Source organism: Panicum hallii, chromosome 9 (assembly GCF_002211085.1).
Source record: "Panicum hallii strain FIL2 chromosome 9, PHallii_v3.1, whole genome shotgun sequence".
Taxonomy (NCBI): domain Eukaryota; kingdom Viridiplantae; phylum Streptophyta; class Magnoliopsida; order Poales; family Poaceae; genus Panicum; species Panicum hallii.
In genome coordinates this window covers 17,657,314-17,669,032 of record NC_038050.1, presented here as the reverse complement: position 1 = coordinate 17,669,032, position 11,719 = coordinate 17,657,314, and the positions used below count along the sequence as shown (strand labels likewise).

Genomic DNA, 11,719 nt, shown 5'->3' with positions numbered 1-11,719 from the left:
CTTATGGATGGAGTCTAATCCATATACAAGATAGTTGAAATCGCTGTTAAGGTGTCCAAGTTGAAGCAGAAAGAGGGCAATCGGTTAAACCAACAGTATAAAAATTGTACTGACCGGTGCATTTGGGAGATTCTGCTGTAATCAAGTCAGTAGCACCAGTTTAACCAACGGTGCATCGGTTGAATACGTCGTTGCATTTGTTGAGTGCCATGATGATCAAGTGAAGAAACACAGAGACACCGGTTGAAGCGACGGTCAAAAAGAAGGCGTTGGTGCATTGGTAGTTTACTGATACATAAGCATTTGAAGTTGGAGAGTGAGGGTCTTCAGCACCGGTTGAACCGACACTCGTCGGTGCAAGGTGTCGGTGAAATGACGTCAGTAGAAGAAGACAGTGTTAGTGTGACGGTTAAACCGACGGTGGTGACTGCTTTAACCGACACTTTATGCTTTTTTGTAAAAGCAAGCAACGGCTATGAGCTGCTCTCTAGCCTATATAAGGTCTCACCTCGGGTTATTTGAGGCTGCTAGAGTTCGTGAGCGGTTACGGAAACTCTGCTGAAGTTCTCCAAGCAAACCAAGGAGCTCATTGAGCTCATTGATTGGTTTAGCACAAGCTTTATGAGGTGTAGTGCTAGGCTAGTTCTAGAGAGGGTACAAGAGCAAAATGTTGTGATCTTGTGCTGGTTCTTGAGTTAACCTCAAACTTGTACCTTGGAGTGCCGGCCCCTTGGAGTCTTCGTGGCTTGTCAATAAGTCTTCGACCCTTTGTGCGGGGGACGAGGAGACTCCTCCTTCATGGGAAGCTCCGTAGTGCAGGCGGCATCAAGGTGACCGGGAGATTTAGCGTGAGCCTTAGTGGTCGAGCATTTGTGGCAAGTCAAGAGGTGCCCCGGAAGAGATATTGTGACCGGTACGCAATACTCTTTGTGAGTGCTTCAATAATGTGGACTAGGGATATCTTTGTAGAGTCTACAAATACCACGAATAAATTATCGTGTCGAGAGTTTGCTTCCCATCATCCTTTCCTTTACGTTTCCGCATTTAATACTTGCAACTTGTGTGTCTTTATATTCTTAGTGCAGTATATTGTTAGGATTAGTTATAGGTTGTAAAACTCTTTGAAATGAGATTTTTACACGAGTTAAACCCTAGTTGGACATCTAGATATCATGACCTAGTTTATGTTTTGTGCAAATTAGTTTGAGCCATAGGTTAAATTTTTAAAATTGTCTAATTCACGTCTACTTTGCCAAACTTATCCTAGGCATTTTTATCAAATATCAACCTGAAATTGCTTCCTCTCGCTCAATTCCATGGTTTCCCATTTGCTTCCGCACTGAACAGAAGGGTGTGGTCAGCATTCCACCAAACACAGTGTGCACTTGTTTGCATTGGTATTTCAACGAACATTTGAGGGGCACGCTGTGTAGCAAGTGACTGCAGCAGAACGAGAGCTCATACCTTCTGAAATGTTTTTGGCTCGGTGAAGATGGAGAAGCAGATAGCCCGGCTGCATTGCCCTTGCTGCCTGGTTCTGGGTAGGGGGCGGACGGCGGCCATCGAGCAGCGGTGGAGGATTGGGCGACGGCATATGCCTGTCTGGTGGATGGACGCATCAAGTAGAGCAGCAGGCCTTTGATAGTTGGCCCAATTGGACCTATGAAAAACGTAAAGAAGACTCAACAGCCCAATTAGGCATAGCCCATATAGCCACGTAACGGTTTGCTCTCTGTTTCTCTTTCTTCTTCCTTCGCTCGATGCCATAACCGACGGAGATGCGTCCAGCCGCCATGATCTGCGTTCAGATCTCTTGCTGATGAAGAGTCGGGAGGGGCGTTTACTCCGCCGGGTAGCTGGGGTAGCTGCACCACCCTGCAGTATGGGGGAGCTCCGCCTCTGATGGCAAGAGGAACAAGAACGGTGGCGATTGGAAGGGTTTGGATTGATAAAGATGAACAATTATTGAATTACACTTAATTTTGTTATTTGTCTCGGCACTGATCTATCTAAGATATGCCTGTATAGTGATATAATAGCGGTTAAAAATTTGCATTGTCCACGAGACAATATAATTTGGGCTAGAATTTGTTATATTTTGAAAGATACCGGTGCTCGTAGCCTAAAATAGAGAGTGGGTAAATTAGGCACTTCTTAGAATCTTAACCTCTGGCTCAAACTAGTTAGCACAAAATATAAGCTGAAACATATTATCTACATATGCAACTACGGTACAAATAGTGTGAAAATCTCATCCTAAAAAGTTTTGCAACCTATAGCCAATCCTAACATAATACTACACTAAGAATATAAAGATACATAAGATTGCAATAAGAAATGCGGAAGCTCGAAAGAAGAGGACGAGGGGAAGCAAACTCTCGACACGAAAATTTATTCTATGATATCGGTAGGCATAAGGCCACCCCTAGTTCACGTTGTTGAGGCATTCACTAGGAGTATTGCTTCCCGGTCAACGAGTCTTTTCCGAGACTCTTCTTGACTCGCCACCAAGGCTCTCGCCAAGTCCCCGATCACCTGATGCCGTCTCCACTAAAAATCTTCTCTACGAAGGAAGGGGGTCTTCACGTCCCCCGCACAAAGCCGTCGTTGCCGCTACACACCAAGCCGGAGGGTCGATGACGTGCCGGCGAGCCACCAAGACTCCAAGGAGCCGGCACTCTGAGATACAACTTGTGGTTCACTGATGAACCAGCATATAAGGCAGCAACACCTTGCTCTCTCACTCTCTCTAGAGCTAATTTTAGCAGTAACACTCTTAAAGATTGTGCTAAACCTAAGTGATGTGATCAATGAGCTCTTAGGTCGCTAGGAGAACTTCTTCAAAGTTTGTGTAGCTTCTCGCGAACTCCAGCGGTCTCAAATGACCTGAGGTGAGACCTTATATAGGCTAGAGATCCACTTCTACCCGTTGCTTTCTTTTCTGCCAAAAAGCCTAAAGCATCGGTTAAACCGGTCATAGCCGTCAGTTTAACCGGTCACTCTGAATTTGCATGCTAGCCGTTGAACGTCTCTTTGCCACGCCTAAGCTTGTTTGCGTCATTACACCGACACATTGCACCGACGATCGTCGGTTTAACCGGTCATAGAAAACTTCTTGAGACAGTTGACTCCCAAATCTCTCAGGCAATCTAAACGACAATTGCACCAACGGCTTCCTTGTGAGCGTCGGTTAAACCGGTGATGTGGTCGGTTTAACCAGTCCTTCTATCATTTGAACTTCCAATGCACCGACCCGTTGTTTTTTATGGGCGTTGGTTCAACCGGTCCTTTGAATTTTTGTGCCACTTGTCCAATTCGTCGCAGCAATTATTTGGACACCCCAATTTGGACGTCTTGACTGCGATTTGGACTGTCTTTTATATAAATTGGACTCCATCCATAGGATCTAAAATTCCTACAAACTTAAGCTTACAAGATCCAAAAAAGATGATATATAGGATAGCTTATTCATCATTGACGTTGTATGCGGTATATTATAACCAAACTTAAGTATAATGGGTGCACCAGGACACATGACAAAAACAATGACCGTTTCTTTACTATTGACGGTAGATGGAAGAGGAGTATATACATGTGAAGAATTATCGCAAGCCAACCAGGTAAATTCTTGTGGCTTCTTGTTGCACCAGAATGTTAGTACATTTTATTCACATTCCCCTTCAAATTTTGAGCATGCATGAAGATACTGTGTGCCTAAGTCTGTTTGAAATAAACAAGCAAATAACAAGGTGAAAAGTTGAAGCTTTTTGGAAGTTGATCTGGAACGGAGGGAAGAAGTGCCTTAGCTTGGAGGTGGAGAGTTCAGCAGCTTTTTGTTCCATTGCTTGATTACCTGCACCAGGTGGCTCGTGGCCTCGTTCCCTCCCTCTTCTCCCCAATCATGCCTCTGCCTTACTTCAATTGCAATGCAAGTCACACTAAGAACAGACCTCATCCTAGGCAAACCAAATCCTAAGCATAGTCAGTCCTTCCTCCTCTCTCCTGTATCTTGCAGAGCTACTAGCCTACTATATATATGTATATATCCCCGCACCCTCCATATCTGGCGGCTTTCGCAAAGCAAGATCGACCGAGATGTCGTACGTGCAAGAGCACCCAGGCCGCCGGGATCGGGGGAGAGAGATGGCGGAGCACTGCTCGCGGTGCCGGACCTCCGGCGCTCGTCGCCCGCTCCTCTTCTGCGCGCTCATGGCTCTCCTTAGTTTCGTGGCTGCCGGGCCGTTCGTGCTCGCCGAGGGCATCGTCTTCCACGTGGCCAACCGGTGCCCGTTCCCGGTGTGGCCGGCGTCGGCGCCCAACACGGGCCACCCGGTGCTGGCCGGCGGCGGCTTCCTCGTGCCGCAGGGCAAGTCGAAGCGCGTCGTCGCGCCGGCCACCTGGAACGGCCGCTTCTGGGCCCGCACCGGCTGCAACTTCACCGCGAACGGCGGCGTGGGCGCCGCCGCCGCGTGCCTCACCGGCGACTGCGAGGGTCGGCTAGCCTGCAACGGGTCCGTGGGCGCCCCGCCGGCCACGCTCGTGGAGGTGAGCATGCACGAGGGCCCCGGCAAGGGGAGCTCCTACGACGTGAGCCTGGTGGACGGATACAACCTCCCCGTGTCCGTGTCCGCCGTGCCCGGCACGGGCGCCGCCGACCCCAGCAAGTGCGCCATCGCCGGGTGTGCCAGGGACGTGAACGCGGTGTGCCCGCCGGAGATGCAGGTCACCGCCAAGTCGGCGGTGGTGGCGTGCAAGAGCGCGTGCCTGGCGTTCGGGCTGGACGCCTTCTGCTGCCGCGGCGCGTACGCGACGCCCGCGGCGTGCCGCGGCAGCGTCTACTCGCGGCTGTTCAAGGACGCGTGCCCGGCCTACTACAGCTACGCCTACGACACCACCGCCACGACGGCGAGCGCGTGCCACGCGCGGGAGTACGTCATCACCTTCTGCCCCGGCAGGTGGGGCGGCGAGCCCGACGGCGCCGCCGCCGCCCAGTTCTGATGCCGAGCATCTCTGTCGCCGATCGACCTTTACCTATGCACACGTCCTATGTGTTTCTCGCTCACATATATGTACTAATATATTATATATAACTATATAAATAAAATGAAAAATAACAAAACATGAGGTGATGCACCGACAAGAAAGGCCCAAATTTGGAAAGGAGTTCAATTCGGTTTGTTTGTGGGCCATCTTGCTTCTTCTCCTCGTCCAACTCGAATTCCAGATCGACGACGAATCACAGTCGAAACTCCCCTACCGGCGGCAACAGCCACATAAATAGGCGCCGCGACGGCTTCCAACTCTTAATCTACCGGGCCGTTCTTTTTCCTCTCCCGGCGAGACAGAGGGCTTGGACTCGGCTCGACGAAACGTTCTCGCGCGCGAATTATTGAAGCCGGGGCGGGCGGATGGCGGCAGCAGACGGGAGCTTGACGAAGCACGGGTTCCCGCGCGGGTACCGCTTCGTGCCCACCTCGCTGGAGCTCATCTCCATCCTCTCCGACCAGATCCGCGGCCGCACGCTCCCCCCGCCGCTCCACACCATCTTCCAAGACGTCAGAATCCTCGACTACCACCCCGAGGAGCTCTACGGTCCGCTCCCTCTTCCTCTCCCCTAATCTCTCTCTCTCTCTCTCTCTCTCGGCGTCTGACGTCCGATCCGGCATTCCGGCCGGCCATGCCTGCGCAGAGAGGTTCAAGGACGCCGCGGAGCACCGCTACATCTATTTCTTCAGCGTGCGGGAGTTCCAGAAGCCTGGGGCCTGCGCCGCCGTCCCCGAGGACAAGGACCAGAAGGAGCCGCGGCCGGTGCGCGTGGCCAGGGGCGGCGGCTGGAAGCCCTCCGGCGGCGGCCAGGTGCTGCGCTGGCCGCGGAAGAAGGGCGGCTTCGTCGCCGGGAGGATGGTCACCATGGTGTTCTACGACCGCGTGGACGGCGGCGACGGCGTAAAGAGCAACTGGGGCATGCACGAGTTCCTCGTCCCCGTACACCCGAGGCTGACTTCCCTGACTGATAACAAGTATATACGTGTCAGTATCCCTCTCCCTAGCTATAGTCACTCAAAAATACTGTACACTATTTCAACCTCGAAGACTCAAACGGTTAAGGTCCGATTGGATACTTAATTAGTTGGCTAATAATTAATAGCAACTAACTATTAGTTAGTTAGCTAACTATGATGAGGGGCTATTTTTTAGATCACATACTAACCGGTGCTTGATAATTGGTTTTGAACTGTTAGAGAATATGCCAGTGAGTTGCTACGGAAGAAGCTATATAAATATACTCCGTATTTGTTAGCATACTATAATGCTAAAAAAAATCGGAAAAAGTCCAGTTTGCCTCCCTGAAATATGGTCAAGTCACCCCCCTTAACTATATTATCCAATAAAATTACCCCCTAATAAGATTACCAGATGATAGAGGACATCGTAACATATTTTAGAAAAATATGTCAAGAATTTTCATCATTATTTTGATAAGGTATGATATTTAATAATAAATTAACCCTTATGATCCAAAATTATAGGAAAAATATTTTTTTGATGTAAGTTGTGATGCCCACTACAATCCGTACATGTATATGAGCGTCTGCGTCCGTACTATGTTTCGTAAGAAAAGAAGATAAATTGTATTATGAGGTAAATTGAACTAAATGATATAGTCTAGGATCAAATTGAACCAAGCGATATAGTTAAAGAGGTTATTCGAACTTGAGGGGAGTAATTTAAAAATTTTCTTAATTTTATAAAAAGTAGTGCCTCTTAACAACCTACAACCAGCTAGACTAATTGTTAGCAGGGTCGCATAATAATAGTTAGTAGGTCTATTTAAGGGCTTTCGTCACCTCCTGCTTAATTTCAGTTGCTAACTATTAGCACTAACGAATCCAAATAGAACCTAATATAAGTAAATTTTAATATAATTAGATTGTTCTTATTGATTATTATGGACGACATAGATCGATTTAATCTTAGTTCTTAACCAATACTACGCCGTCAGGAGTATACAGTTAATTGCCACGAGCTGGCGTGTAATCTTTAGGCATGTAGTATATTAATTGGTTATGTATATCTTCGTTTTACCGTTTGCTCTTGATTTTCAGTTCTACGACCTGGCCTTGTACCGCCTCTACATCCTCAAGGGCGGCGACATGGAAAGCGAGAACGGGGCCGGGAGCAGCAGCAGCAGCAGCATCCAGATGATGTCAAACGCCTATGACCACTTCCCGGTGTCGCCGTGTCCACCGCTTCAGCCGTGGGGGATCTCCACCGGAAACTACCATCGACCGCTCGACGCCGGCGCCTCGACCTCACAGATGTTGCCGCCGCCGCCGCAGCATCCCAGCCTTGAGCATGCCCAATACTATCAGTATCAGCAGCAGCACGCGTTCGGTGCGGCGGCGGCGCCGCAGGCGTACACCATGCCGGTGCACGGCGCCGAGTTCCCCGGTAACATGTACCAGTACCAGCCCGCGATCCCGCCGGCGCCAGTGGCCGCGCCGACAGCCGCCGCGAACGCAGCAGAGGAGGCCCACGCGACGGCGACTGACGGCGATGGGCAAGACGAAGCCGGTCCGTCCGGGGCCACGCGTTCGCCGTCACCACCGCCAGCTGCCGCGAGCCCGCCGGCGGAGCCGCATGCCAACGCCGCGACGGAGCCCGGGCACGTCCAGTTCGCGGACTGCGGTAAGCCGAAGGAGGCGGCGGCGGCGCCCACGCAGGAGGATGTCGTGCCGCCGGCCCCCGAAGACGAGCGCATGGCCGATGTGGACGACGACAGCGAGCTCGGTGTGGACGACTACAGCGAGCTCGGGATGCAGGACTGGAACAACTTCGACCTCATGCCGTTGGACGACAGCTACCTGGAGTTCACGATCGAGGAGATCCTGGGGCTCCCGGCGTTCGACGACGAACCGCCGGCGATGGAGGGAGATGGCAACAACTCGGGCGGAGAGAACTACAGCCAGGCAGATGGTGGCACGCAGGAGGAGCCACCAGCTGCGCTTGGTTGCTACTAGTTATTGCCAAGTGCATCTTAATTTCAGTCTAGCAACCACGACTTAGCGTTCCTTATTACTTGCTCGGTTTCCATCCATTGATTGAGTAATTTTACTCATGCCCATCATCGTTGTCTATTGGGGATTTGTAATCTAATTTTTAATTTTTTACAGACTTTCGCAGAGCCTGACCTGCCTAGGTAGCAAACTTTAGCAGATGGGAGGTTCTCTCCTACAACTGAAAATTACTGTCGTCTCATCCTGGGGTTGTCAAATAGTTTCAAATAGACGCTGCAGAAAAATTGAAGTAATCACTTTAACAAAGAGCTTGTCTTAGGTCCTGTTTTCTAGCCTAACCAACATGAGCCACCAGATGGGAGCTTATTCTTGTTTGCCTAGGGAAAGTGGCATTCATGTGTTTGCAGATGAATGGGTTGGATAGCATAAAATTGCTTGCAACATGGAGAAAAAAAACAAGATGCTTCCCCCAAAAGTGATTTTGTTTAGCATGAGACCCAAATCTTGGCAACAGGAGAAGCCTCAACCACCATCCCCACCTCGCCCATGCTAGGAGAACATTGATCACGGAACAGCTTAGAAACCACATCTTATATTTGTTAAAGTAGAAAGAAATTCTACCCACAAAGATCTAGAATTCCGTACATGATAAAATGAGGGTTCCTCTTGCTCAATGTTATATGTTCATGTCAGCGTCTTCAGTCCATCCCAACTCCAGCTCAGTTAATCAAAACCATCACCAAAGACGATTCTCAATCACAGCTGCAATTATATCCTTCAGTGTTCCCTGCAAAGTTTATCGCATCAGGCAAACATTGTCACCAGACTCGATATTAATTATTTCAACTGGAAACTCTCCAGAGTGATATGCATAGAACTCGTTTCACTAAGCATCAAATGTTAAAATTTCACTTGACCATTTCCATAAGTTTGGAAAATTAAAATCAACTGTAAAAACAGCCGCACAAAGTGAATTTCTCCATCTTACCTGAGAATGATCTTTCAGACCAAGAGAGATCACCAACGACCGTGCTGAGCCACTGCCACTACAAAAATGAATGTACAATGCTGTGTAAGTTCTCAATGTATATGATTTCTTTGTGTAACCAATAGTACGGAAATGGTGTATCAATCGTCAGCCAAAGGAACAGATAATAGTGGTGCTAGGAATAATAATAACTAAATTTTGTGATATTAGAAGCATAGAGGTTATACAGAGAATAGAGACAAAAACAATTATAATCAAAGAGCCATTTTGCTGCAGAATATTTGCACAGATGTCCAAGAACAACAAAAAAGAGGAGCTCCTTGCTGCTGACTATTTTCAGATGGTTATCAATACTTCAACTAATAATAGACAGGTACAGACATGGTCTGGCATGCAGCATAGGGTCATAATTCATAAATTGCGTGCAGTTTGCCATGACAGGTAAACATACATATGAAAAACATTATTGAAAGATGTTGAGACTGGAGAGAAACAAAACGGCAGAAGTAGATGGTGAAGGAAGCAAACCTTATGTGCTCAATAAGTTGGCGTGCACAAGCTAGTAAGAGGGGCTGCATTCACAAAATTTTGTACAGTTGTTAGTCTGTGCATGTTCAGATGATATCTTGATGGCTGATGGCCTAATGAGCTTACCTCATCTCTCTTCCCAAAAAGAACAGCCACATTGTAGGTTGGGTCCGAGAAAACACTTTCATCTTTCCTATGGAGGGGGCTTAAAGCTTAATAAAAAAATACAGTACAGAAGTTTCAAGGTAAATGGAAAAAACAATTACTACCAACATGTCATTTATAAGGCCAGCATTCTTAAGCTAGAAATGTCCAGAGACACTAACTTTCCACCTACTCTAGAAATGTCATTCAGTAAGGTCTTACAATTAGTTAAGCGGTAAGTAGTAAGATACCATCTATCTTACTGAGGTAGTAACAAAGGCGTTATCTTGCATGTTAACATTCTGGAAGATATGACCTGATATGCATGTGCCTGAAGTGTTTTGCAGATTTGTATCTAGATGATAGTCAGTGACAGTATATGTGGAGGGAGTTTGAGTACTCTTTCAAAAGAACCCAACAAAATTGCAATCTCAAACCAATGTGAAAGAAATAGCATGGAGGAAGCTAATTTGTGCAGAACTGATAATGCAAATAACAAAATTGAATTTTACATGTGCAGGAGAATATTTGCATAAGAACAGAAAAGCATACTTGGCAGCAAGTATGGTTCCCATGCAGCCAATTTGTGTCACAATCACCTGCGGATTTAATAAAGATGAGCATCCTTGTCATGTGAGGATCAGGGCTCGACTGAATAAGAACTGAGACCTGCAACTTACCAGAAAGGTATCTTCATATTTACTGATAACAATGTCTGTCTTATTGCCCTAGAAAACGCAGAAGAGGGAAAGGAATAATCAAGTTATCTTCATTGTCAGGAAACTCTAAGAAAGCAAATCATACTCTCTTCAATACCAAACGATACTAATAATTGTAAATGTTATCAGAACTTCACTCTAGGAACAAACTATCGTGTCCTACTATAAATATATTCATCATATTCGCTTAGTCTGACTAAAATTCGACATACTTTGTAATATTGCTGCAGGAAGACAGGTACCTTGATGTCTAGTGAGACGGACCGATGCTGAACTGGGAAGTGAGCACCGGATTGTGCTGAGTTCATCGGCACCTCCATCTACCCAATCAGCAGAGCTGCGCATCACAACCTCTAAAGCATTAGCTTACCACGCTTAACACAACATCCACAAAGCATCGCGACTTAGTAGCCTTTCCCGAACACAAATTTTACACGGGGTTTTGGAGCCGCACTTGATTGAACGCAGAAGTGTTATTGGAAAACAAACTGAATGGTACCTTGATGTCGGAAGGTCCTGTGGTGTCAGGTATCAACCGAGGTCGATCCTGTGCGCTGACGAAGACTAAGAGACAAATCGAACCACAGGGAGGGGGACGGACGGACGGTTTGGATCAGCAGACTTCTCAGGCAGCAAGAAAATCCGCAACCAACCGGACTAGGAGGAAGAAGAAAGACCTGGATTTGCCCGATTGGGTGCAGAACTAACTCCAGACTGGGAGCAAGCTAGGTTTAAAATCAATCCGACTCCGGATATGCTTCCAACCCGGTCACAATCCAGTTTGGTACCAGTTCAGGGCGAGTGAGAGGAGGGCGGCGACGGGAGAAGACGTCGGAATCGCTGCCTGTGCGCCGTCGCCGGCGCGAGGAAGAATAGGACCTTGCTGGCGTGGCCCGGCGGCGGAAGACGGGAGAGGGCGGCGGCTGGACGGAGCGGGCCGGTATAGAGAAGATGGGCCGTAAACTGGATGGATTCGGCCCGATGTTTGTTTTCTTTTGAGAATGGGCCGCGTTTGCAAATCAGGATGGAAATAGTGGTATAAATAAATACTTTTCTAATTCTTGTGCCACGTACACATGAGTTGAAGAGGGGTATATATATCTTTTCTAACATTTTCTAGAAACAAAAAATATTTTTCTAGCTTTAGCCTGAGTTTTTCGAACAAAATACAAGACCTTTACACCAGTTTTTTTTTACCGGTACCTGTGTAAAAATGAACAGGCACAACACGGTAATCACAGGCTAATTAACCGCACGTGTGGCGTTCACCTCTTGTGCAAGGTCGAACTCGAAGCACGCGCGCGAGCCGGCCTTACGCAACC

The 11,719-nt window shown here is 47.9% G+C and overlaps 3 protein-coding genes across 4 annotated transcripts; 2 read left to right on the top strand and 1 right to left on the bottom strand.

The window, feature by feature from the left end:
* Window positions 1–4,075: 4,075 nt before the first annotated feature.
* Window positions 4,076–5,119, top strand: LOC112876953 (thaumatin-like protein). Its single transcript, XM_025941136.1, has one exon. It carries the CDS (start codon window positions 4,096–4,098, stop codon window positions 4,996–4,998), a length of 903 nt encoding a protein of 300 aa, XP_025796921.1. The 5' UTR covers window positions 4,076–4,095; the 3' UTR covers window positions 4,999–5,119.
* A 289-nt stretch (window positions 5,120–5,408) lies between these two features.
* On the top strand, window positions 5,409–7,693 carry LOC112872913 (NAC domain-containing protein 72-like). The gene is made up of 4 exons (XM_025935942.1): window positions 5,409–5,592; window positions 5,690–5,985; window positions 7,107–7,575; window positions 7,677–7,693. The coding sequence occupies exons 1-4, from the start codon at window positions 5,409–5,411 to the stop codon at window positions 7,691–7,693; spliced, it is 966 nt and encodes a 321-aa protein (XP_025791727.1).
* A 606-nt stretch (window positions 7,694–8,299) lies between these two features.
* Window positions 8,300–11,323, bottom strand: LOC112873549 (proteasome assembly chaperone 3-like). 2 transcript variants are annotated; one of them, XR_003224771.1, is made up of 9 exons: window positions 10,897–11,323; window positions 10,640–10,734; window positions 10,359–10,406; window positions 10,231–10,277; window positions 9,661–9,727; window positions 9,535–9,578; window positions 9,007–9,064; window positions 8,664–8,805; window positions 8,300–8,567 (listed from the first exon to the last, which is right to left on the bottom strand). XR_003224771.1 is itself a non-coding variant. In XM_025936542.1 (8 exons), exons 2-8 carry the CDS (start codon window positions 10,715–10,717, stop codon window positions 8,755–8,757), a joined length of 393 nt encoding a protein of 130 aa, XP_025792327.1. In that variant the 5' UTR covers window positions 10,718–10,734; window positions 10,897–11,323; the 3' UTR covers window positions 8,464–8,754. The 2 variants fall into 2 exon arrangements, 1 of the variants encoding a protein (XP_025792327.1); XM_025936542.1 differs by having other exon boundaries at window positions 8,464–8,805.
* Between the last annotated feature and the right edge of the window lie 396 nt (window positions 11,324–11,719).